The 27,370-nt window shown below is 47.3% G+C and overlaps 1 protein-coding gene across 1 annotated transcript in view; it reads left to right on the forward strand.

Annotated features, from left to right (window-relative positions):
- The window catches only part of DNAH1 (dynein axonemal heavy chain 1), a 3,604,831-nt gene that overhangs the window by 694,583 nt on the left and 2,882,878 nt on the right, over window positions 1-27,370 (forward strand). The window contains exon 12 of the mRNA XM_069644003.1: window positions 6,672-6,822. Coding sequence (XP_069500104.1) covers window positions 6,672-6,822 — 151 coding nt within the window. The remainder of the gene's footprint in view (window positions 1-6,671; window positions 6,823-27,370) is intronic.

Genomic DNA, 27,370 nt, shown 5'->3' on the forward strand with positions numbered 1-27,370 from the left:
TCTAAATCACAGGCATAGTGCACTTAAAATATCCTTAATAATCGTTCTACCAAGAAATGTGATTAAAATAAAAGTGACAGGCTTGCAATATTGGGCACTCGCATACATATGCAGTCAATGTGGATCATGGTCAGCAATAGCATTTGTAAGTGATTCATGTGTAATCAGACATTTGTATTATAATAGTGAAAAAATGTCCGTACTGTTAATGGTCAAGGCAGACAATACTAGTTGATAATGGGATACAGGTACTCTCCCATACCAAGCATGGGGTATAAACAATAGCCAGGACATAACAGGTGTACTCATTTGGCAAAGGAAGGCAGTTTGTACAGTCTTTGGTAATGGCTAACTTGGGAGGATGTGATCTGCAGCTTCAGGACAGTAATGTTATAGTTTGTAAGAGAGTCTAGTAGGGGGTTTGAGCGTGAGCAGAATCACAGCAGCATAATGGCTCCTGGCTCCTGTGGCGCTCTGTCAGCATAGGCCTTCTTTCCTAGGCCTTACTTCCTAGGCCGGCTAGTAGCCTGCCGGCTATTGGGTTAAAGTAAAAACAAATGCGGCAGCCAATCCAATGCAAGGGGGGGCCAGGCACACAGTGCTACAAGATCAGGCAAAAGTTCAAATCTGGGCAGCAGCCATCTTGGAAGCTTTTTGCTTCGTGGATTCTAATGGATTTGGGTCACAGACATGATATATGCATTCAGTTCAATGAAGGTATCTTGTTAAACACTAGAAGATTGTGGATGTCAGGGAAAACCTAACGGCTGTTAGCGCGGATCAGGGTGCAGTGAGGGGCCTCTGGGTTGGGTGAGCTGCTCCTGTAATAGTTTCGGCTTAGGAGTGTCGCCAGCGACACCTATTAGCCCAAACTAAAAAGCCATATGATTTACAGGAAGGTATAAACATAACCCAACAGATCCATTATGTGTGCGATTAGCAGTGTCAATAAAATACACACTTTGCACCTGACTGCACATAGTCATGTTAATCCTGGAGGTCATTCCCACCCACTACCAGCCGCTCCCTGCCTAAGCACATCCTCTTAGGATCTCTTTGAAGTAGTAGCATTAAACGCTGGCCTGCCAGTGCTATTTTTAAGTAGCCTCCTGAGTTAATGGCATAGCCGCAGCTGTAAATGTGTTTTTAATGTAACAAAATTGTCTAAAGCAAATGTACCTTCAGCTATTTGATTTACAAGAAATGTGTGTCCTCCTATCTGTACCTTGAAAGAAAATTCTGTTAGAATCAAGCATTGGCAAAGCCTACACTGTTGGCTTGTAAATAGTTGGTAGATATATATATGCCAGGCACTACTATCATAGGCCTCAATCTTTGAGCCAGTTAGCAGCATTATGGCAATGCCTATCAAAGGCATATCACATGCCTACAGAAGAGCCCAAACTGCTTGAAGTTGAAACGGTTGAAAGGGACTGAATGCTTGATAAGCCAGGAGGCAGTCAGTTAATGTTTTGCTCCTTCTGATGGATTTGCATTGGTTCCGAGGTGAGCAAAAAGCCACTTTTAGGTTGTGGCAATGAAGGAATACAGTCAATGTAACAGTTCCTCCCCATCTGAAGAAACCAATCAAAAACTGCATTGTGCAGTACAAACTTCCTTTCTCAAAGGACTTCACGTAGTTCTGGGAGGGCTTATTAGCCTAGAAACCGCTGCCTGCAGGACAGTTTACGTTGCACGGAGAGAGGTCATTAACAGAAGTGCCTTAAGTAGGATGAAAAAAGTGAGGTCCCTAAAGCATCACAAAGGAGGTGTTGCCTGCAAAACAAGAGGGAAGGGCCTGTTGAAACTTGCCAACCAGCCCAGGGTTTGGAACTCTCGACCACGTACATTCAGTGCCCCCTGTGATCAGAGTACAGACTTTGCCCTGCACTCGTAACCCGCTCCTAGACACGGAGCAGAACGGAATGGCATTTTTTAAAAGTTTTTAATACACTGAATAATCCTTAGGGCTGCCATCGTTTTATCCTTGCCAAAACTTGCCAGCTAAGTGGACTGTTGCTCGATTTGAAACTATATAGTCACACCGAAATACCAAAACAATGCATTCCGCAAACACAATACCAGGACAAGGTTGTGAAAGGTAGCGCGGCAGATGTGATGCCGCGACAGGGTAAGGGGAGCCATGGGGGAGATATGACATCTAGTTCTCTCTGTTTACATAACGCAAGCAGGCCGGTGCTTCCAGCTGATGCTCTGCTTGGCTCATACTGCTGCTGGCAAACAGGGCTTTGGCTTACATACAAGATGATGTCCATTAGTAATGCTATGAGCTGCCACAAAACAGGGCTTCAGAAAGATTATTTAAAGTTTAAATGTGGCTTTTGGAAAATGATTGTATCCTTTGGTGCAAATAATTTTCTTAAAAAGTAGATACATCAACCACAAAGCAAGTTAATACAACTAATACATTTTTCTTCTGCAGTTCGAGGCACATTTTTTTACACAGCAGAATTCTTCTTTTGTGAGAGATTCTTAATTATTTTATCAATACTGGATATAAATAACTATGTAACCGGCTGCATGGTAGGTACCATGCAGTGTGCATGTGTGAACTTCATCCAACATGGCCACCAGCATGAAAGAGTTCTGAGATGGGCAGGAATGGGTGAGATTAGCCATAGGGAATTAGCATGGCTATGGGCAGGGAATGGGAGGGATCAATAACCAAACACCTAGTACACTATGGGCCTCATTACGGGTCCGGCGGTAACCGTGCTGGTAGAACTGGCAAGTAGCTGCCAGATCCGTAAACAGTTACTCGCGCCTGGCTTGCCGGTAACATCGGGGTATTACAACCCTGGCGGCCGGAAAGTCAGGCGCCGGTAATATGTTGTTCCCCATTCCATGGGGACCACGGAAACACTGACACTGATAATAACGGTGCCGTTGCTTCCGTGTAAGTCTGTGGACGGGTGCCGGTCCGCCGACAAGTTGGGCCTGCCAGGCGGGAGAGGCACCTGCCCCCCAGACTTGTACTTTGCCGGTCTGGAACAGTGCCAGTAAGCTTACCGGCACCGTTGTTTCCGGACCGGCAAGGTTATAATGAGGCCCTATGTGTCACTCCTCAAATGTCATTCGTGTGTACCCCTTGTCAGAAGCCCTTTTCCCTATGTACACATGATTCAGTATTTGAATGCAATAGTTTGGGCTATATTCGGTGTCGCTTGAGACACCTAATAGCCGAAACAAAAAATTAATGATCCTTCAAAATTAAGAATCTTTTCAAATCACTAGTTATTTATTTTTAATTTATCTATGCTTCCTGGTTTAGAGCTGAAGACCCCACTTCTGAACAACAGACCTTTCTTGATCAGCTGCAACTCCCCAACCTAAGAGAAGCCGATAAACACCAATTAGAATGCCCACTTGAGGAAGCGGAGATATCCCAAGCAATAGAGTCACTACCTCCTGGAATATCCCTGGACCAGACAGCTTCTCCATCACTTTCTATAAATAAATCTCCACCCAAGTACTTTACCCTCGCAAATACCTGTTTAATCACTTTCTTGTAACAGCACCCATTTCTGGCTCAACGCTCACTCTTCTACTCAAAGCAGGGAAAGAGCCCGAAGGTTTTTCATCATGCCGACCCATAGTTTTTCTCATTTATGATGCATATATATATATATATATATATATACTAAAATTCTGGCCAATCGTTTAGGTCCACTTCTACTGAAACTAATAAATGGCGATCACTCCGGGTGCATCATCAGCCGCCAGACCCACGATATCATCCACGGAGTAATCAATGTAGTTGCAGTCTGCAAAAGGAAAAAACACCTCTAGCCATGCTTGCCCTGGTTGCAATTAAAACATTTGACAGTATAGACTGAAAATATTTATCCAAGGCTCTTACGTCTGTGGTTTTGGGCCCAATTTTATGAAATTAATCTTTGCATATTTTAACTGCCCCCGCACAGCTATTAAAACTAATTAAAACATCTCAAATCCCTTTTCCATTTATTATGGAACACACCATGGATTCCCCATATCCCCATTATTTTTGCCCTTGCTTAAGTGCCATTTGCCTCCAGAATTAGCTAAACCCACTTATCACAGGAGTAAAAATGGGCTCAACTACACAAACTCGCCTTATTCGCGGATGACATGATCTTTATTATGTGAAATCTCAAATTTAACTTACCAATAATAGTAGAAGAACTAAATCACTTCAAACAAGGTTCCATTAACTACACAAAACCCTGTGCTCTTAACATAATGGCATTTAACGTAGATATCCAATACCTTTTACACACAGCCCCTTTTAGATGGGAAACTGAGAAATGTAAATATCTAGGCATTTTTCTTGAACGTTCCCACAATACCCTCTATCGAAAACATTTTCCTGATCTTCTACGCAATCTATATGCCCTGATTGCTGGAAAATCACTGTAATTTCATGGTTTGGCAGATGTGCTGCAGTCAAAATGAACTTACTCCCACGCTTGCTTTGTCTTTCATGCCCTTCCTATGAAAGTGCCACTCGCATAAATTAAAAAATTACGAGCTAAAATATAGGGTATTATTTGGCAAGGAAAACCTCCATGAATATCTAGGAAAATTTGGTTGCGTACAAAGCAGCTAGGTGGAGAAATGTACATGCTATTCGATTTCACAGATATCAACGAAACAAGGAAGTGCAAAGAATTTGTACCGTTGGATATCGTGCTTCCCTAAGCCTCCCTCTGATGGCTTTCACTTAGAAGCAGACCACCAAAACCATCCATGAGGGCTTCTACTCTTGTTAGCCTCTTTTACTGCGATATATCAGCACGTAGGTTTAAACTGACTACTTATCCCTCTACTTTAACACCATTTTTCAAAATCCTAATTTCACACCAGGCACGGACAAACACGTCTTTACTAGATGGAAAGAGGGAGTCCTCCACAAGTTGGGCCCGCTATATGAAGAGGGCTCTACACTGACATTCAAACAATGCAAGATATAGTGTTTTCTTCCAGAAAATGAAAGACTTCATTATATACAGTTGCACCATTGGATATCCCAACCCTAATTTAGAAGTGGTGGGGGTAGAGATCTGGCAGCTTTTGAAAACCTGATACCCTTTAACCTTTCAATGTACAGGATTGCAAATACATCCAAAATACTTTCAAACGATGATGCACATGTTGCACACAGTTGCATGAAATGATGGGAAGAAGAGTTGTAATGTTCCATTCCACCTTGATCTTGGGAAAATTATATGGAAAACGGCGGACAAAATGTCCATATGCAACACAATAGCTCCACATATCTACAAGCTATTTATCATTGGTATCTTACTCCAGACAGATTGCATAAGATATATTCTGAGTTCTCTCCACTCTGTTGGAAGAAGTGTGGCAGGGTTGGCTCCATGTTCCACATATGGTGGAATTAGCCAAAGATTGATCCTTTTTGGGGGCATACTTTTTGACCCGAAGGCCCCTGGTAATTTTGGGCAAACTAGTTGACCAAGAAATGTTTGCATTAGGTACAGCACACTCAAAATTAGCTAAAAAATGTTGAAAGCGTCACGCCTCACGGCTCACCATTGCTCATAACTGGAGAACAGCTGATGCTCCCCTGGCATTTCTTTAGCCTTGGAGATAATTACTGCCTCGCATGCTGACACCTTTACGAAGTATAAATCTGCCTGCAAGCCATTTATATCTGATATCAACTCGGAAGACTAAAGTGCCATGATCCCTCATAAGTCCTTCTCATTGTCCTAATATGTTTGACCTAAACCAAAATGACAATCTGCTGTTTTGTTATGAGCTAACCATCATTTTTACTTTTATGTATGGAGCCTCCACTCCTGAGATTCATAAGACTCCATGACTAATGGGCTTATTTATACTGATGCTTTAATCTCCCTGGTTGTCTCACTCCCATTGTTAAGTTATGTTATATTAAAAAATAAAAAATGAAAATGTTAAATATTTGTTTATAAAGATTTATGGTCATTTTTATGTTTCTAATATCCTTTTCGATTTTATGCAAAGCAGCCAGGAACCATTATTTGCCCCTATCCCTTTTCTATAAGGGAATGTCAAAAGAGTGCAACAAGAGTGTGCCAAAGTGTCCATCCTAGAATGCTAACCTTCTATCAAAAAATGTGGTTATCCTACATTTAGATAATGCACTTTTCACAATAAGAAAAGTGTGGTATCGTTGTTGTTAGTACAATAAATGGTGTGAGCAACATTGTAAAAAGAGCCAGTTCACCATGTCAGAACAATTAACTAACTTTTTGGGATTTTTTTTTTTTTATATATAGCTACTGCTTTTTATTTGGTGCCACTGCTGTCAGCAATGGCTGGGGTGGCTTTAGCGAGCAGAGCTATAGAAAACTAGAAACCCTATGATATATTGGGTACAGCCAGTCCCTAATATATTCAAAATTCTTAAGCACATACTAACCAACAATCAGCTTCAAGGTGGATTACATTGCATATAGGAGACAAAATAATATAATAAATCACAACAGTACCTCAATATTCAGGAAATCGGAGATAAGAGGTGCATGTGGTGCAGCCTAATATATCACAATGAAATTACATGTATTGTTTGCATCAAGACTTGTATAATGTAGGAGAACATCCTGTAATTGGTTTCTGCCTCTTATATTAATAACCACAGTTCTTTTATTTTTGTTTTAAAGTCCACGCAAGAACCCTATCTTTAGCCTAGAACTGGTCCTGGACAACTCTGGTGTGCACTTCAACACCCCCCTAGAGAACTTTGAAACAGCACTGAAATCTTTGTTTGATAAGGGGATCAACGCAACCAGCAAGGTCCCTCAGCTTGAAAAGGTATGTCAGTGAAGTAATTTTGTGCTCACTTTCTTATGTTTAGGAAATGTTTATTCAGTGAAACTCATAAGAATATGATTTTTCAAATACTCTCTACCTCGGAATACTTGCTTTTAAGCCAACCTAAAATGAGCCATTCAGTCTGTGGCACAAAGAAACCGAGTGGGTGTGGCTGGTGTGTCTGTGGTTCGGGTTATCCAATCTACCTGAAAATGTTAACCTTTATCACAGACTTGGCTGTTTTGGCTTGCATGCCATGGAGATAATATCAAACATATACAAGTCTATTACCAAATGTAAAAATCAAATGGCTACATTGTTAATTATGACAAAATAGTGGTAAACGGCTGTGAGACCCCAATCTCCTTCCTGTAAGGAAGGTATGGTATGGAAGCACGACAGGCACAAGTGACCACAGTTCAAGGGTGTTTATTCAACTTTTAACAAGGGTGTGATAAATGCCTATCTAAACCTAAATCTAAGATGGGAGCAGGCTACAACCATCAAATAATAATAATGCAGTCCTAGTGGAGTCTCGTCAAAATAAAAGGGCCTATACTAAAAAAAACGATTGCCAATCATTGCAGCTAATTTACAAATAGCCTGAGAAAATGTTCATGAAATATAAATAAGTGTTCATAAAGAATAAGTCACAATCTACAGGCCATGGGCCGCCCTTCCCCGCGTTTTCAGCACGGGACAAGGCAGTTCACACAAGCATAGCACACACTTTGGCTTCTTCGGCACAAGCAAACAGTTCCATTACCAGCACCAGGGCCTTCTGTGCCCAAGTCTCTTGATTCACAGGGCCTGATGTATCAAAACAAAACCCAAAGTTCTTTTCCTCTCACAAGTATTCAATACGGATGATTCACTCTTCACCCCTGATCCCCCTCTGTCGAGTTCAGATCCCTTTTCCATAATTAGTTCTCGGGTGACTCTCGGTTCACCCCGGATCCCCCTATGTCGGGCTCAGATCAATTACAGTTCTACTTTGGTATTGAAGACTTTTCGAATGTGCACAGTATTTGGCTTGACCCGATGCAGGACCACTTCGACGTCACAATTTACAATTACACTCATCAGAAAGCGGGGTTCCCTTCCTCTAGCTTTCTCTCAGTATCCCTCCGTTTGGGTTCACACTTGCCTTTTTATAATCACAGTTCACAATTTTACACTCTCAGTTGTATACTTAACAGAGACTTTCGAATGAGCACCCACTTGGTGCCGGACCATTCCCTAAAGTATCTTTTCTGCTTTAAAAGTTCACTCACTCCTTGGATATTCAATATATTCATTGCGCTCATCGCATACGCCTTATACTTTGTTCTTTGCCGATTTCATCATACAATGTTGCCACTTGAAATCATGTTTCTGACACAGACCGGCCTGCTATCAGTCTCCCTGACTGACTCACTGGCTGCGCTGACGTGGCTGGATCGGCTTTGTTGCAGGAGCCAAGGACAGTACCACAGCGGCAATCTCTCATCCCCGCCTCAACAATCGATGCAGCAAAGCCCCAGATACTTTTGACACACAATGCACCTTTCTTCAGCTTTGTTTCCTGGTCTTATGTTTCCAATCTTTGAGGGCTCATGAAAGTAACGGTTTCCCTCCTCTGGAAAAGCCAAGGGCAATGCCCTCCTTGCAACCTTTTCTTGTTTCGCTGTCTCTCTTCTCATTTTAAACTGCCATCTCGGAACTGCTGCTGCCGTAGATGTTTTGCCTCTGAGTGTGCGTTCGTGCTCCGCTTTTTATCCGTGTGGGGAAGTGTGATGGAAGTCAGGTGTGTGTGTAATTATCAGTAATTGCCTGACTCTTCCTGACCCTTGTGTTGGGACATGTCAGGTATACGGCTCAGGTATTAGTCCGTTTTCTCTCAGAGTGAGCTGTCTGTGCAAAGGTGTTCGTGTCGGAAAAGGGTGGTGTTTGAGTTACTAGATATCCTACTTGGTAGGATGGCGAAAAGGTGTTATTGGAAAGGAGATACCGCGTCTCACCCTTCAGTGTTCCACTCCCCGAGAACACCCCTTGCCCCATCCAGGTGATCCTCCCGAACTGGTCCACCCCCAGGAACTGGATCCAAAAGCGATGTCCGTGTCCTGGCCACCTGGATGACAGATCCCCAGGGACTGACAGGTGAGAAATCTTCAGGTTTCTCACACCTCCCACCCCCATTGTACTCTGTCACCAACCTTAAGATAATGGATGGCAGGCTTTCCCAGATGTAATATATTATGAACCAGAAATGGACCGTCAAAAAGTGTAGGGCAAGGATATGCAGCATGACTAGAAAAGAGGGCAGCACAGTGCAGGTAAAGTGTGGAATGCAGAGGGAAAGTGAACAAGATGGGGTAAATGGGGCTGGAGTGTGGAAGAGCTCGAGGTTGATGGAGCTCAGAGGATAGCCATCATTTTTATCTTAGCCAACCCAAAATATTATGAAAATGAGATGTCATCTTTATACTGTTTTTATCATTGAAATGTACACCCTTCTCAATGTGTTCTATCGGGTAATGCAAATAATTTTCAGGATTGGTTTATTCAAATGTTTTGGTGAGCTTAAAAGACGATCCAACAGCTCAGATTTCAGCAAATGTCACTACCACTGAGAAAATCTCCTCATACCCCACCATACTGACATTGATCCCACATCTTTATTTTACTATTTGTCACACTTTTTCATAGAAGCACTAGTAGCCTTTGAGGAATGGAGTGCGAAATACAATTAATGAAAAATACTAAAATGGCTAAACATATCAGGCTATTCCTCCATACACATAATGCTTCACATCATAATTGCAAAATGACCAACTGACCCAATGACGTATAACAAAGAAAGTAGAAATAGATAGTTGGAGATTATGTCAAGGTAACAAATAATTGTGCATCCATATGACCACAAAGAGTAGGCAGGAAAGTAATGCAAGTGTTAATCAAATTTCTAGGACCCTGGAAGAATCTTGTTGGTTGTCTGTTTCTGTAAACTGCAATGCTGCTAGTAATGCATTAGAAAGTGGGGATTTGATTAAAGGCACGATGCAAGTGTTATGCAGGTGACTCTTTTCTTTATTTGATTCCAGCAACAACACATAAATTTTGAATCTTCTAAACTTGTAGTTCACTGGTACTACAAGACCCATAATTCCTTGGACCAACCCACATGCAGGGGCCATCTTGTCATAGTCTGCATATAATGTGCTCTTCATCAATTCAGATACTCTTTTCTTGCTCCCTTTTATCTTTGGTCATCTGGCCCTGACCTCAAATTGATTTATTAGTATGATGGATCACCTCTCTGCTACATGGGCTTCGGAGCGCACAGTGGTCACAGTTTGAGCGACAAACATCAGACCATCAACTGGTTCTACTGGTCTCGGAGAGTGTGTCCGGAGAACTGCAATGGTGAAGGGGTTGCTTCAACCTTGGCCACAGGTGACTCTAGTGAGAGATAAGATATGATATTTTATTTATATCGAGATGCATGCCTGAAGGAATGGGGCGCTCACCTCCAAGGCCTTACGGTGAGCAGACTGTAGTCCCCATTTGTGTGCCAGGAGAACTTCAATATGCTTGAGCTGTGGATGATCAGACTGGCCCTGGTCACTTTCCTCCCCTCTGTGAAGGGTATGGTGGTATTGGTCCTGACAGACAATATTATATCAGTACATTACCTCAATCAAGTGGGGTGACGCTGGCTTTTTGCCTCTGTGCAGAGAAGCAATGGGATTGTGGTTCTAGGCTCTGGAGAAAGGGTCTCTGACTGCGACACATCTGGCCAGCAATGAGAACATACTAGCTAATGCACTGAGCATACCGTCATCAGCCTCCCATGAGTGGGAACTCTACCAGGAAGTTCTGGAAGAGATTTTCTCCCACTGGGGTACACACCTGGTGGACCGCACCAGGTGGACCTCTTCCCTTCCAGTGTGAACAGTAAGTGCAGGTGGTTCTGCTCCCCGGGTATGTCCTCATTCGTGAGCTCTGGGATGCCTTGATACTCTAATGGAACTTTGATCTACTGTGTGCATTCCCACCTATTCCTGCCATTCCGCCGGTTCTCAGGAGACTGTCTCTTCGGGTGCACAATGATCATGAACCTTCATTTCTCCAGCACTGGATCTTTCATAGATTCAGATGCTTGTATATTCCCCGTCGTCAGACTGGGTATCCTCGGTGATAAAAAATTAATTATTAAAATGTTTTAATATATATCCTGTCTCCCCTAGAGAATGCATGTAGATACTCCATTGTGGCCTATGAGCCACTCCATTGTGTAGTCCCTCCACCTCACGTTGGTCCTTTATGGCCCCAACCAATGATGTGGCAGGGCTTAAGCTCCACCCCAGGCAGCCATCTTCAGATTTTTCATAGCAGTCTATCAGACAGAAAGAGTCCTCCAGCTCTCTGAGCTTTCAAAATTCTTTTCACCTTGTGTAGTCAATATTTTTCTAATATATTCTACTGTTTTCCCCTCCTTAGGGGCTTGCTATTCTGAGCCTTGGGACTCTGAGAAACATTTTTGTTGGTTCTTTTTCATCGAGTGAAAGTTCTCCTCCGCATGGCTGAGCTTCAGCCTGCCAAGAAGCCCTCCCTGTTCAGGGACTGCACGAGGTGCAGAAAGAAATTGGTCTACATGAAGGATCCGCATGACCACTGTATTTACTGCTTATATCCACATGACATCAACAAATGTGACATTTGCAGGACTTTCTCCACCAAAACCCTGCATGACAGACACAGGAGACTTCTGTTACACCTAGAAGACAAGGGTCTGGCCTCTGACAAGGAGTCTGCCAAAACAGCTTCTGTATCATCTACTAAACCATCTGAGAGACAAAGTCCTAAGAGAAGGGTCTCTTCAGTGGAAAGGAGTTCCTCTCCCTCTCATAAGGTTAAAAGAAAGTTGGAAGCCACTTCTTCTATGCCTTCCTTGGACCCAGGACACCACAAAACACGCCACCCTGAAGAAATAAACCCCTCCAAAGATAAGGAGGAGTTTTAAAAAAACCAGGGGGGGCAGCTGTCCACGGAGAAGCCGTCCACGAGCTGCAGCAAAGTCAGGGACGCACCGTCAACCAAGCCAAACCTCATCGTCCACGACAAAATCCTCGTCATCAAAGTCATCGTCCATGAAGCAGTCGTCGTCAAAGGAAGCACATCACTCGTCCACGAAGCTCTCGTCCACGAAGCTCTCGTCCACGAAGCTCTCGTCCACGGGTCAACCATCTTCAAAGTCTTTGTTCACGGAACCACCGTCGACTAAAGTACCGTTGATGATTCCCAAAAATGTGGTGTCTTCTGAAGAAATAGAACCCACAACACCATTCGCTGACATCACAGATAAACTATCCCCTTTGAAAGAGATGACAGAACTCCAGAACGTCATTCTTCAGGAGGAGTTCTCGGACACGGAAATGCCTGGTGAGCAACCTTTCCTCATTCCTAAGGAAAACAGCCCTCCTTGGCAACCGGATTCAGAGGACATGGCTTATCCTTATGACCCGGTGCTCATAACATTGATGCAAAGAATCATCGAGCAGTTTAACAGGCGCCAAGAGCGACAGAATAGGTCTTCTATACCTGAGGAGCCAAGAACCCCCCTGAGGGAAACTTCACCTCGGCATAGCACACCCAGACATTCCCCTTCCAGGAGTAGACTGCAGAAAAGAGCACAATCACCTGAGCCTCCACGTAGATCCAGGAGCAGAACACTCAGTGCTTCACCGACAAGAGTCCCCTCTCCAGCATCACCTCATAGACCTCGATCTCCAGTTTGAGATCCAACTACGGTACCCTCATCTGTGTCAGTATATGATTGGCAAGAGGACCCGTTCAGGGATTTTTCGGATCCGGGGGAAGGAGAGATTACGCAGGAACCGGATGCTCCCAGTGAATGGGATGATTATATCATCGAGAAACCCAGGAAGAAGGACTCACCAGGTGATTCGTCACCCCCAGACGATTTGGTATCATTGGTAAAGCTGCGGACTTGTTCAAAATACAAGTTTCTTCGGAAGAGAAGAAGTCGGTGCTTTACGAGCACAGGGACAAACGCAGAAGAACGGTCACCACCATTCCTCTTCTCGACACCATATGGGAGTCTGGGTCGAAGATACTGGCCACACCTTCATCCACACCTGCTTTCGTTTCAAGACCCAAAAAGAAGTACAAGGCACCTGACTCGGCGCCGCTTTGTTTAAGGGGTCATACGAAGCCAGACTCAGTCATCACAGTAACGGCTAGAAAGAAATTAGCCAACCCATCATCACCACTGTCAGCACCGCCAGACAAGGTAGGTTGTAAGCTGGAAGCCATGGGTTGAAAGGTGTCTTCCTCAGCATCTCTCACAATCACAGCAGGCAACGCAATAGCCATGACAGCCAGGTTTGACTGCGAGCTTTGGCTTCGCATGTCCAAGCTGACCAAACATCTACCAGCAGATTTACAGGAAGAAGCCAGGTCCATCATTGCGGACGGAGAAGCCACTTCAGACCACATGATCGACGCGGCTGTCGATGTGTCTGAATCAGGTTTCAGACAAATGGCCAACGGCACGGTGCTAAGGAGACAGGCATGGATGAAGGCCATGAATTTCAGGCCTGAGTTGCAGGCACACATTTTGGACATGCCCTTCGACGGGCAAGGCTTATTTGGCGAAAAGAAAGATGACCACCTTAAAGGAATTAAAATGGACACGGATACAGCTCGAGCCATCAGTTCCGTGAATGATAAATATAAAGACGGCAGGTCCTTTCGGCCCTTTCGAGGCGCAGCGTCAAAAGACAGAGGATATACACGTTCCTCCTATGGTCAAAAGTCACTAGGTAACACATTCCAAGGTAACAGATATCAATCCGCCAACAGGTATTCCCAGAGAGGAAGGCGCAGCTCTTCCCAAGGTAAAGCCCAGAACAAACAGAATTGACCATTTGATTCTTCCCCCTCTATGCCGGTAGTGGGGGATAAGCCAATTTTTTCAACGCTGGAATTCGATAACATCGCACAAGTGGGTATTACAGGTGGTCCGCAGGGGACACACCATAGAATTTCTAGACCATCCTCCATCCCTTGCACCCACCGCTCACAAAGGTCACATGCTGCGGAACATCATGGCAGGAGTTCAAAAGTTACTGCACAAAGCAGCTATAGAGCCAGTTCCATATTCCCAGAAAGGAAAAGGTTTCTACTCCTGCTTCTTTCTAATCCAAAAGAAAAACAGTCAATGGAGGCCCATATTGGACCTAAGGACACTCAACAAATAGATCAAACGCATCAAATTCAAAATTATATCCCTGATATCCCTGCAAGGCGTCTTACGGTGGCTGAACAGAAACTACTTCCTAGCCACTCTGGACTTAGAAGACGCATACTTCCACATTCCAATTCATCGTTCCCACAGACGGTTCCTCAGGTTCACTATAGGAGACCTACATTTCCAATTCCGGGTACTCACGTTTGGGCTAAATTCAGCACCAAGGGTATTTACTAAATGTCTGGCGCCCGTAGCAGCGAACCTCAGAAGGTTGGGAATGGAGGTCTTTCCATATTTGGATGACTGGTTGATAAGGGCAAGCTCCCTCAGTCAAGCTCAATTGGCAGTGTCGAACACGATAAAACTCCTAAAAGGGTTAGGTTCTTCGACAAACATAAAATCCTGCTCAGTACCCAGCAAGACGGTTCTTCTTCTGGGGGCCGAGTTCGACACCACCATTCCCAGGGTAAGACCATCGGCAGACAGAGTAACAACCATCCTCCGCTCGACGACATTGTTCCTAGAAAAAGAGACAACCACAGTATGCTCTTTCAAATCCCTCCTGGGCATGATATCCTCATGTATATTTCTCATACCAAATTAAAGACTTCGCATGATACCAATCCAGGAGGGCCTGGACCACCAATGGAAACAAGCCAAGGGTTATGGGAACACTCCACGGAACCTGCTCCAAGGGATGCCATTTAGGCACCGACATTCACTCTTCTCTTAAGGACAGACGCATCCCTTTCGGGATGCGGAGCACACTTGGCAGACATTCAGAAAAAAGGGGCTTGGCCAGACCAAGAATCACAGCTCCACATCAATGTCCTAGAGCTCAGCGCGATACAATGGGCTCTAAAAGCTTTCCTTCCAGTAGTGGCGGGTCAAGTCTTAACCATTCAGATGGACAATACAACTTCCATGCACTACACAAACAAGCAAGGAGGCACAAAGAGATCTTATCTCCGGAAGCTCAACTACTATGGTCATGGACCCTGTACCACAAAGTCCAGATCAGGGCGGAACATCTCCCGGGAGTTGACAATGTCTTAGCGGACAAACTGAGCAGGGAGTACGCGTCATCCCACGAATGGGAGCTAGACGAAAAGGAAGTTCAACGGATTTTCTCTGTATGGGTCCAGCCACAGATCGACCTTTTTGCCACCAGGGTCAACAGGAAATGTCAAGCATTCACCTTAAGGTACCCGGAACATCTATCAGCAGGAGATGCATTCTCAGTGGACTGGACAGGAAAGTTCCTTTATGCCTTTCCCCCCCATTCCACTCATAGCCAGAGTTCTGCGCAGAAAGAAGGAACAGGATTGCTCCATGATCCTAATAGCGCTGGAATGGGTGCGACAGATCTGGTACGCGACTCTGCAACATCTATCCCGGTGGCCTCCAATTCGCCTCCAGGCTCATCAATACCTCTTGACTCAGCAGAACCACAAAGTCCTCCACTACAACCAAGCGAGCCTCTCCATCAAATCCTGGTTCCTCAACAGCGCAAACTCGTGAACTTGAACCTTCCGCCGGACGGCTGGGACATAATCAGGGCCTCTAGAACCCCCTCAACAAGGATCACTTACGTGCGTAAATGGACCCACTTATCTAAGTGGTGTGAAACATCTACGATTAACCCACTTACAGCATTGGTAGAACAAATAATACCTTACTTATTACATTTGGCCAAGGAAGGTCTCTCCCTATCCTCCAACAAGATTCCCCTTTTGGCCATATCAGCATACACGACGACTCCAGAAGCACAGTCATTACTTTCTCTTCCGGCCATCAAGATCTTCCTCAAAGGGTCGATGTGTACTTATCCTCCTAAGCCGTCTTCAGTTCCTTCCTGGAGCCTGAATACTGTGCTAACGGCTCTCATGAAACCCCCTTTCAAACCCATTCACAGATGTGAAATAAAATTCATATCTTGGAAAACGGCTTTTCTGATAGCCATGACCTCGGCCAGGAGGATCAGTGAATTGCAAGCCTTGCCCTCAGAACCTCCTTTTACTTTGTTTCAGCAAGACCGCGTCATTTTGAGGACATACCCAAAACTTCTGCCCAAGGTCTTATTGGAAAGGACACTCACAGAGCGCATTGTTCTACCATCTTTCTTCCGGAACCATACCTCGGAGGCGGGAAGGGCTTTACATTCCCTAGATGTGACTAGGGTTTTGAAATTCTACTTGCAGAGACTAAGGAGTTCCGCTTATCTGACACTGTTCATTGCCTTTGCGGGCCGCACGAAAGGACAACATATCTCCAAACAAAGTCTGGCAAGATGGGTCTCGTTATGTATTACCCATTGTCATCAATTGAAGGGCGACCTCCTCTCTAGACCTCCTTCAGCACACTCCACCAGAGGAAGAGCGGCATCCGTAGCGTTTCATGCAGGGGTTCCCTTGAAGGACATCTGCAGAGCCGCTACCTCGAGCACTCTGCACACTTTCGCTAAGCACTACTTCCTAGCAGAAGATGCCAACAAAGAATCTGCAGTTGGACAGGCAGTGCTCCGCCTCCCCTTTGCATAAGTTAGGACCAGCCTATTTTGCCTCCTTTTCCTGAGTATGTAACCTTGGCGTTGCTGCATGGTGAAGGTTTGTCAGAAATATTGTGTATTCTATTCAAGCATCTGAATCTATGAAAGATCCAATGCTGGAGAAGTCTTAGTTACTTACCTGTAACTGTATTTCTCCAGCATTAGTATCTTTCATAGATTCACATGCGCCCACCCGCCTCCCCTGAGAAGCTGCTCCTATGCTCAGCACCCATCATACTGTAGTTCCTACAGTTCAAAATCTGAAGATGGCTGCCTGGGGCGGAGCTTAAACTATGCCACCTCATTGGTTGGGGCCATAAAGGGCCAAAGTGAGGTGGAGGGACTACACAATGGAGTGGCTCATAGGCCACAATGGAGTATCTACATGCATTCTCTAGGGGAGAAGGGATGTATATTAAAACATTTTAATAATTAATTTTTATCATCGAGGATTCCCAGTCTGACGATGGGGAATATTAAAGTATGTGAATCTATGAAAGATACCAATGTTGGAGAAATACAGTTACAGGTAAGTAACTAAGACTTCTAGCTGCTGAAAGGTTGTGTTATAAGAAGTAGGATTTGTCGGAGGACACTCTGGACATGCTGCTCTCTGCTAGAAGATCCACCACCAAATCCATGTATGCCTGCAGGTGGCGTATGTTTTCGGCTTGGTGCCAGAAGAAGGATCTCGACCTACACATTGGTACAGTGCAGGGTTATCTTGTGGCCATTTAGGTCTTCAAGATGATACTGAAGCAGGGCTCCATTTTCACGATCCACATGTTCAGTCAGTTCCTCAAGGGCCTTTGCAATATGTTTCCCCCATGCCAGTTGGTTGTTCCAGCATGGGATTTAAATTTAGTGTTGACATTTTTAGTGGGCGCTCAATTTGAGCCTCTTCATACTTGGTCTTTAAGAATGCTGTCGTACAGCGACAATACTTACAGTTCCACGGAGGGGAGGCCCAGTTTACGTGGCATCCCTTTTGGTGCCTGGGGGAACAACAACGCCATCTGCACTTCAATGCACATAACATCTGGGCACTACATAGCCGCAAAGGACGTTACTCGGTTGATCAGTGTGTGAGGTCTCGTTCACGCTAAAGCGGCAGCCCCACGACATGGAAGTACTTCTCTATTCTGGTCTGTGAGTAGCGTTCATCATGTTATTCTTTTTTGATACCTAGCTTTAAGACATTTTGCTTCGTGTTTGGAATCCTCCTTTTGGATTCTTCTCAACTGTCTTGGTGTTTCTCATTTTCTGGATATGCTGGCTCTTGTCTTTCGGATCTGTTTTTGGATTATCCCCTGGAATTGTGGATCTTGGTGACATATTCTGTTTTCTTGGATTGTGCTTTGGTCTTCCTGGCTTCCTCTGGATACCTTGGAGAGTCTGCTTTACCTCTGTAGATTGTGCCCTCGTACCTCCTAGGCTAGGCCCATTCGGACTCTGTTTATTGTGTTATCTTTTTCCCCATTTGCACTGGCAACTTGCATCTGGCCGGACTTTTACATCGGCATCCCTACATCATTGTAGGTTTTTAGCTTCCTCCTATCACTGTCAAGGTAGGTTTAGGGGCATATAGGGAGGGAAACAGGGGAAATAGTAAACCTATTTGAGGTAATCTAATCTATTCTGTTACTTTCCTTGCAGTTTAGGGCGAGCATCCGAGCAGTGTTCCCCTCCCTTCTGTTCGACTACTCTAGGTCCATGTACTATTTTGGTGGGGCTGGTGGGGTTGGGAGCAAGGTCTGTTGGCCTCCTGGGCCCTCAATTGGAAGTGTCACAACTGCCCACCCTTAAGGTGATTTCCTGTTTTGCTAACAATCTATCACTTCCACGAGACTGGGTGAGTGAGGTCCAGGCTCTGCTGTTAATCTTCCCTACTTGGTTTTCTACAAGGAAAAGGTGGCGTTGAGTTAGACCATCCTTCCTTCTGGAAGTGGTCTCCAATTTCCATCTCTCGCAAAAGATCCATTTACCAGTCTTCTTTCCTCCACCTCATCCTTCCAAGGCAGAGGAGCATTTCCATCTGCGAATTCAGTGTGGGCCCTCAAGTTCTACTTCTCCCGGACACGGGAGAACAAGAAAGATTACCAACTTTTCATTGATAACTTTGGTGCTGGGGCTGGCAGGGCTGTTACCAAACAGACCCTATCTCGATGGATCATTCTCTGCATCTCGGTTTCTATGATCTGACTGTCATGGAGAACTATGAGGGTCTCGAAGTGCACTCCACCAGAGGCTTGGTTGCCACTTGACCTCTGCAGCACGGAGTGCCTGTTCTGAATTTTTGCCAATCGCCTATGTGGGCTTCCTTGCACACATCTGCAAAGCATTACTGCTTGGATTCTATGTCGGGTCAGGGTGCTTGTTTTCGCGGTCCTTCAGAATTTTCTGATTTAGGTTGAGGTCCTTGCTGCCCTCCCTCCTCTAGGTTGCTGTACTGCTTTGGGAGTCTTATCATAGATGAGGAATCTGTGGAAGGAAGGAGTCCATTAGAAGAACAAATTACTTCCCTCTCAGTAATGTTCTTTCTGATGGACGTACCCCCCCACACATACGTCATAACCCTCTTGGAGTAGCTGGTACACCTTAGTTCTCCAGCATGGGGTCTGGCATGGATTCACATGCTCATGAATATTCCCCGTCGTCAGGCTGGGAATCCTCGGTAAAGAAAAAATCAGTATCAGTTTCGTTTCTGATCTGTCTTTCTTAGTAGTAACCAATCACTGATCTCTGGGTCATACTGCCCCCAGCCAATGACTGCCCTCTCCCTAAGCCCCGCCCCTGGCAGCCATCCTCAGATTTTTACCGCACGCTCAAGTGTTGGGAGTCCTCGTGTTTAGCTCTCGAGTTTTTTACTGCGTTTTCACGTTTTTTCAGGAGATTTTCTCATTTTTTCGGTTTAATCGAGCCTCAAGCTCCACCGTTTCTACTTCCGATAACAGGGACCGTTTCGGAATTCTTCTACGCCCCTCAAGGGTGAAGTTTTCGTCGAGTTTATACTTCTTGGAGGATTCCGGAAGATATGCGGCCTACCTCAACGGACATGGCCCAGGACAAGGGAAGCTCGACGCCCGGATCCAAGCTGTTCAGGTGCTGCCCTGGATGCGGATTACAGAACGTTTTCAAGGAGGACGAGCATTCGCGATGTCTCTACTGCCTTCATGAGGACATGACGCACATGGAGAAAGACTGCGTTCTGCAAGAACCTTTCGGAACGGACCGAACAAGATCGTTGTTTCCGCATCGCCGCCTGGCTGGAGAAGTGCTCAGCAGGTGAGAAGGCGAAGACGAAGTCTGAGAGGGCTTCTAAGTCCTGTGAGGGCGCCCCAGCGACAGGGGCCCAACAGAAGGCCAAGCACCGCGAGTCCGCGGGCACCGGGAGCGGCGAAAGGTCAGGCTCTTCGGTTGCCAAGCAAGGCGCTACTTCCCCGGCACGTTCGACCACGAGCCAGCACTCTGGTTCGGGGAAGAGGAAGTCCGAGAACCCGGGTAGGCCGCTGGAGCGGACCCGGTCAATCTCGAATGGGGAGCGAGGCGCTGACCCTCCCCCCAAGGCGAAGGCCCAGGACGCACCTAAGGTGGTGAGGGCTTTGATCCACCCGGCAAAGGCCTCTACCGAAGTGGTCGCTGCGACCCTGGCGAAGCCGGCTGAGACTACGCCTGTGGAAACGCCCTCCGGGCCCAGAGTATCCCTACCACCGCGGAGGGATTCCTCTTTCCAGCCCATCGCTAAGACCCCCGTGAAGCCCCCGGCTGAAAAAGAGGGGGGGGGGCGGTGGCCATTACAGACTCAGAATCAGCCTCTGAGGAGGAACTGGTGGAAACCGAGAAGGGCCTCAACGAGAGGTCCTTAGGCCTCAACGAGAGGTTCATAGGCCTCAACGAGAGGTTCGAGAAGGTTCGATCCCAGGGGGCGGTCCCTGCTGACGTGATCGAAGATAGCGTCGACGACGACGAACAGGGCCCAGTGGAGCGGCCATCCCGTCCGTCGCAGCCATTGCCCGAGCACCAGGATAGCTCGGCGGTTTGTTGGCAATTCAATCCTTATGCACCGAGATAAAGACGAGATTACCACGGACCCCGACGGAGGATCCAGAACCAGGCCCATCGGGAAGCCCTCCGAACAAGCGGAGGAGAGTCCACCCCGCTCCGCCCTTCATGCCTGTGGGACCGGTGGACCCCTCTTCCCCCTCGCCGGACCGTAGAGAGGATACGGGGACGGATACAGCGACGGGGACGGACGATAACGGCAGCTATGACACAGCGGACATCCCGTCATCACCCCCCCCACCCCGCAGGCGTCTCCAGCTGACTAAATTGGCTCTTTCCACGCCATGATAACCAGGGCATCCGAGCTCTTCCAGCTCTGCCCCGAAGAACAGAAAAAGGAGGGGTTTCTGTACCAGCGACGAGAGGCCAAGAGGAAGACAGTCCTTGCGGTGCCTTTACTCGACATCTGGGACGAGGGGCTTGCTGTCCTCAAGAACCCTTCCACGACACCAGCCAAGAGGGACAGGTACGAGAAGTACCAAGTCCCCGATGCCTCAGGGACCAGCCCAAGCCTGTCGTCTCGGCAGCGGCTAAGAAGAAGGCAGCGGGTGCGGCGGCTTCAACTTCCCCGCCGGACAGCGAGGGCAAGAAGTTGGACTCCAAGGGACGATGAGTCATCTCGTTGGCGGCGACGACGATTAAGGCGGCCAATGCCTTAGCGATCGTGGCCCGCTACGACAGGGAGCTCTGGTTCAAGATAGCTCCTCTGCTAGACTTCCTACCTGACGACAAGAGGGCGGAGGCCCTAGAAATCCTGCAGGAAGGCGAGGTGGCGTCGGATCACGCCATAACGGTGGCAACGGACATTGCCGATACCGGATTTCGCCAACCGGGCAACAGTTTGCCTCCGACGACGAGGATGGCTCAAGGCGACAGCCTTTCGACCAGGACGTCCAGACCAGAGTGTTGGACATGCCGTTCGACGGCAACAACCTTTTTGGTACGGCGGTGGACGAGTCCCTACAGGCCATCAAGACCGACTCGGAGATGGCCCGGGCCCTAGGGGTGCTTCAACAGCGACGGCCCTTTCGGAGCTCCCGCCAGGTGGCCCGCTCCTCTTCCCAGGAGGCTTACAGAGGTCGCGGCAAGCAAGGGGGATCCCGCCGCCGTCACCAGGGAGGCCAAGGCGGCAAGGCCGCCTCCAAGCAAGACTGACCCGGCCGTGTTGTCGGTCCCCCTCCGAAGCACCCCGGTGGGAGGCTGGCTGACGAAGTTCGTCAGCGTGTGGGAGTCCATCTCCACCGACCGTTGGGTGTTGGACACCCTGGCCAACGGGCACTCGCTGGAATTCCAAAAGAAGTGCCCTCGCATTCCTCCCGTGGCCAGGAAGGAGAATCACGTCCCTCAACTGCTGTTGGAGGTAAGGGCGATGCTCAAGAAAGGTGCCATCGAGCTCGTCCCCAGGAGGCTCCGGGGCTCCGGAGTGTACTCAAGGTACTTCCTCGTCAGAAAGAAGACAGGCGGTTGGCGCCCCATCCTGGACATGCGTCGGTTAAACAAATACATCAAGGCGCAGAAATTCAGGATGGTCAACCTCCAGCACGTGCAGGGACAGCTGGAGGAAGGCGACTTCCTATCGTCGTTGGACCTGGAGGATGCTTACTTCCACATCCCCATTCTAAAACAGCACAGAGTAGTTCCTCAGGTTCACGGTTCAAGGACGCCACTACCAATTCAGAGCCCTTCGTTTCGGATTAAAGTCTGCACCCAGTGTTTTCACCAAGTGCCTGGCACCAGTGGCAGCGCGGCTGTGCCTGCAGGGGATCCACGTCTACCCCTACCTCGACGACTGGCTAATCCGGGCACGCACAAGGGAACTCGCCCTCGAACACACGGCGAGGACCGTCCGGTTGCTCACGGAGCTGGGGTTCGCCATCAACTACCCCAAATCCCACCTGGTTCCATCGCAAGTAGCACTGTTCCTGGGAGCGAAGCTCAATACAGTGGGGCAATTGGCCTCCCCTTCAGAGGGGAGGACCAAGACCATCCTGGGCAAGGTGCAGCGCCTGTTAGCCACGGACGTGGCCAGGGTGAGGTCCATCAAGTCCCTTCTCGGGATGATGTCCTCATGCATCTATTTTGTACCCCTTTGAAGACTTCGGATGCGTCCGCTACAGGAGTTCCTCGATGCCCGCTGGTTTCAGGCAACGGGCTGCTTCGAGGACAGGATCCCTCTCGATGAGGAGTTCCGTCGGGCGATCCTATGGTGGGGCACCCGTGCTCACCTCACTACAGGCACGGACTTTCAAACCCCAGCGTTTCAGGAGACAGTGACGACGGACGCCTCTCTGGAGGGTTGGGCGGGGGCCCACACCGGAGATCTCCACGCAAGAGGCCTTTGGCTCCCGGAGGAGAAGTCTCTTCACATCAAAACCTCCGAGCAGTGTTCTGGGCTCTCAAGTCGTTCCTTCCATCCCTCAAGGACAAGGTGGTGAGGATCTTCACCGACAACACCACCACGATGTTCTACATACGGAAGCAAGGGGGCACCAGATCCCCAGCCCTATCCAAGGAGGGCCAGGATCTGTGGCACTGGGCCGTCGCCCAGGGGATGTTTCTGGTTCCCTTCCACTTGGGAGGAATAAAAAACACCATTGACGACTCACTCAGCAGGGAGCTGCGCTCGTGCCACGAGTGGGAACTGCGCCAGGATCAAGTGGATCGGGCTCTTCCAACGATGGGGCAAACCCCAGATCGTCCTGTTCACGACGGTGACGAACTCCAAGTGCCAGAGGTTCGCCAGCAGGTTCCCACAGCCGAGGAGCATGGGCGATGCTTTCTCGTTCCCCTGGGACGGCCTGTTTCTATACGCGTTCACTCCGTTGCCGTTCTGCCTCATCAACCAGCTCAAGAAGTCCAGGTGAAGAATGATCCTCGTCGCACCGGCGTGGCTGAGGCAGATCTGGTTCCCGGACCTTCTGGACTTGTCAACGTCCCCACCAGTCAAGCTGCCGGCGGACGCGGATCTTCTCTCCAGAGAAGGAGGCGCCATTCTCCATCACGACCCAGTGTCGCTGAACTTGCAGGCCTGGCTCCTGCAGCACTAGAGTTTGGAGGGTACGATATACCGGCTGATTGCAGAGAGGTTCTTGCAAAGGCCAGGGCGTCCTCAACTCTCAAGTGTTATGGTCATAAATGGAAGAGGTTCTCTGTCTGGTGCCGTGCACAGAAGATTAACCCTCTGCGGATTACGGCCCCTCAAGTACTGCCGTACCTACTGTCGCTGGCCAAATCTGGACTGGCTCACGCCTCCATCAAAATACATCTGGCTGCCATCTCCCGATATACCAGGACTACGGGAAGGGCGTCCTTGTGGTCTCATCGCCTGGCGAAGGAATTTATGAAGGGACTATTCCGATCATTCCCGCCGGTGAAGGCTCCTGCCCCGACATGGGAGCTTAATGTGGTGCTGACCAGGCTCATGGGGGGGCCCCATTCGAGCCTATGCATTCGGCGCCTTTGAAGTTCCTGTCATGGAAGACAGCGTTCCTTGTGGCCATCACCTCCGCATGACGAGTAGGAGAGATCCAGGCCCTATCTTGCAAGCCTCCATACTTGACTTTTCATGACACGAGGGTGGTGCTGAGGACGCACCCCTCCTTCATGCCCAAGGTGCCATCGGACTTCCACCTCAACGAGCCCTTGGTGTTACCAGTTTTCTTCCCGTCGCCTTCGACGCCGGCCGAGAGGACTTTGCACTCGCTGGATGTAGCTAGAGTGCTGAAGTTCTACTTGGAGCGCACAAAGAGTTTTCGGAAGACGTCAGAACTGTTTGTGAAGTTTGGGTCTGTGAATTGAGTGAAGGCTCTCTCAAAGACTTCCATTTCCAGATGGCTCTCCGGCTGCATCATGCACTGTCACCGGTTGGCAAACCGACCGCTGCCCGGCCGTCCAAGAGCCCATTCGACCAGAGCGATCGCTGCTACCACGGCGTTCCTGTCTGGTGTGCCCCTGCTGGACATCTGCAGGGCTGCTACGTGGAGGTCGATGCACACCTTCACAAGATTCTACTGCGTCGATCGGGACTCCAGGGAGGAATCCAGGGTTGGCCAAGCAGTACTGCGCAACCTGTTTGCCTAAGGTGAGCCTTGTGAGGAGGTAAGAATTGCTTAATGTTGAGTTTGTATGTAATGCTTAATATTGAGCCTTTGCCACCTCCCGCGGTTGTGGATGTGTATACTGCTATGTATTCTTTTATTCATGAGCATGTGAATCCATGCCAGACCCCATGCTGGAGAAGGAACAAGTTACTTACCTGTAACTGTTGTTCTCCAGCATGGTTCTGGCATGAATTCACATGCGAACCCTCCCACCTACCCCTCTGCGGCTCTTCACTTGGTCATACTGCCACTTGGCATGCTACCAAATCTGAGGATGGCTGCCAGAGGCGGGGTTTAGGGAGAGGGCAGTCATTGGCTGGGGGCAGTATGACCCAGAGATCAGTGATTGGTTACTATTAAGAAAGACAGATCAGAAACAAAACTGATACTGATTTTTTCTTTACCAAGGATTCCCAGCCTGACGGGGAATATTCATGAGCATGTGAATCCATGCCAGATCCATGCTGGACAACAACAGTTACAGGTAAGTAACTTGTTCCTTCTGCGGACCCTTAGCATGAGAGTGTTAGGTGAAAAAATGTGTGACGGGGGTCACAGGATGCGTCTCCTCTATATACTGCCCTGTCATGCCCGATGCAGAGCACATAGAAGTGTAGGGCGGAGCCGCGCTGCACCCCCTGGTGGCGGAAACGTTTCCAAAGAGAAGCTTGCACTGTGAGATAAATATCATAAAATATTACTATAACTATAACCATTGCCATCCCTGCACTCCCCCCTTCTCTTTCTCCTTTTCCGTTAATGCCAGCAATGCTAGGCAGCATTTACTCACTTTGCACGGCAGAGCGCAAAAGTGCAGGGCAAAAGGTGGTGTACGCACTCTGCCATGCAAAGTGAATAAACTCTGCCTGACATGCTCGCATGCCAGGCAGTGTTTACTGTGCATTGTGAGCGCCACATGGAAAGGCAGAGGAGGAAAGCAGGGACTTGCAGCTACCACAGCGGTGCCAGAAAGTCCAAGGGATAACAGCAGTGACTGCATCACGCGTGCAAAAAACAGGGTGTGGTAGAAGGGCACTACAGTGTCAATTGTTGTTCCTGTACTTAAATGTGAATTCAGTCACAAATTTCAATGTTCAATAATGTTTCTGGTGCAGAAGGGTATAATCTCCTTGCCTCAGGAGACTCAATACAATACCAATTCCACCAACCTGTTGTTGCCAACAGGTAACCCAATTGTACTCTACGAGGACAAACATCCTTTTATGTGGTTCTCATTTTTAAGTATCTATTCTAATGAATCCACATTCCATGTTCAACATACATATGTATTCGTAGGATGAAAAAAGCTTTAACAAATAAAGAACATTTTTCACAAACAAGACTTATATGTAATCAACCAAAATGTACTGTTGTTCGGGTGGATCTGCACCCAACAACCTTTAACTTAACACTGGATGTGTTCACACTAAATTGAGTTCCTGAGATTCATCACACAACCAGGTTCAATTCACAAACAATTCCCTATAGTGTAGATCAGAACAAAAAAAAGGTTCTATTCTTACAACATCATTCTCCATAAATAAACAATTGGAACAATTAAACAATTGCTGACGCGTTTCGGATTAAACATCCATCATCAGGGCTTGTGTCCTTATTTCAATTTAGTGAGGTAACATAATCGCTTTCATCTGTGTACCTATAACACATGACAGATGAAAGCTTATTACTTTTGTAACTTCATTACCCTTTTTACAAATTGTCAATATAAACTTTCCTTACTCCAGGTATAATTGAACTTGCATCACACTTGGCACTAACCGCAAATGTGTACGGTGTAGGCTCGAAATAAATCCAGCCTGTTGTGACAAATTAAACAAACAATACATTATCCCACATGATCTTGTCCTTTTGGGTAAATCACACAACCTCACTTGTATTATAAAATTGTTCCATAAGCATCATACTCACGAGGTGTGTTTTTTGCCTGTGAGGGTTTAAGCTGTTACTAGCAATTACTGGGAACCTCCCAATTCGTTGATTCACTCACGCAGGGGGCAGGGCATCGCGGCTGCAAGTAATGGCCTGGTGCCCTGCCTCCGTGCAGACAAAATTAGAGGATCGGTACATAACTGTGTACCAGTAGGGCAGCGTCCATCCTGTAACTAAACTCCACCCCCGCGTGGCTGGCAGAATCCATCATATAGAGGCTAAAAAGGTCCAATTCGATTGCACCTTACAAGTAAAATATCCAAAGTCAACCATTACAGTAAATCAAGTAAGATGTCAAAACATGCATTAATCGTAATGGATAGATAAAATTCAGTAGCACATAACATACCTCTCTGGCTTCACTAATACAAGTCAGCTCACATTCTAGCAGGTGTGTTCAGTTATTTACAACACTCTGTACCTGTTGTACAAATTGTCTCAACCTGTCGGCAATGCCTGACCGATCACATTCTTGTTGCAACACTGTGAACTCAGAAATCAACTCTTCCCAACCGTTATGTAGTTTACAAATGGAAACCTCTCAGTACAATATCCCGATACAACACAGCATTGATTATTCAGATCTCTTAACAAAACACATTAAATCATATTCACAATTCATTTCACGCGGGC

The sequence above is a fragment of the Ambystoma mexicanum genome, chromosome 2p, assembly GCF_040938575.1.
Source record: "Ambystoma mexicanum isolate Mex_15411 chromosome 2p, UKY_AmexF1_1, whole genome shotgun sequence".
Lineage (NCBI taxonomy): Eukaryota > Metazoa > Chordata > Amphibia > Caudata > Ambystomatidae > Ambystoma > Ambystoma mexicanum.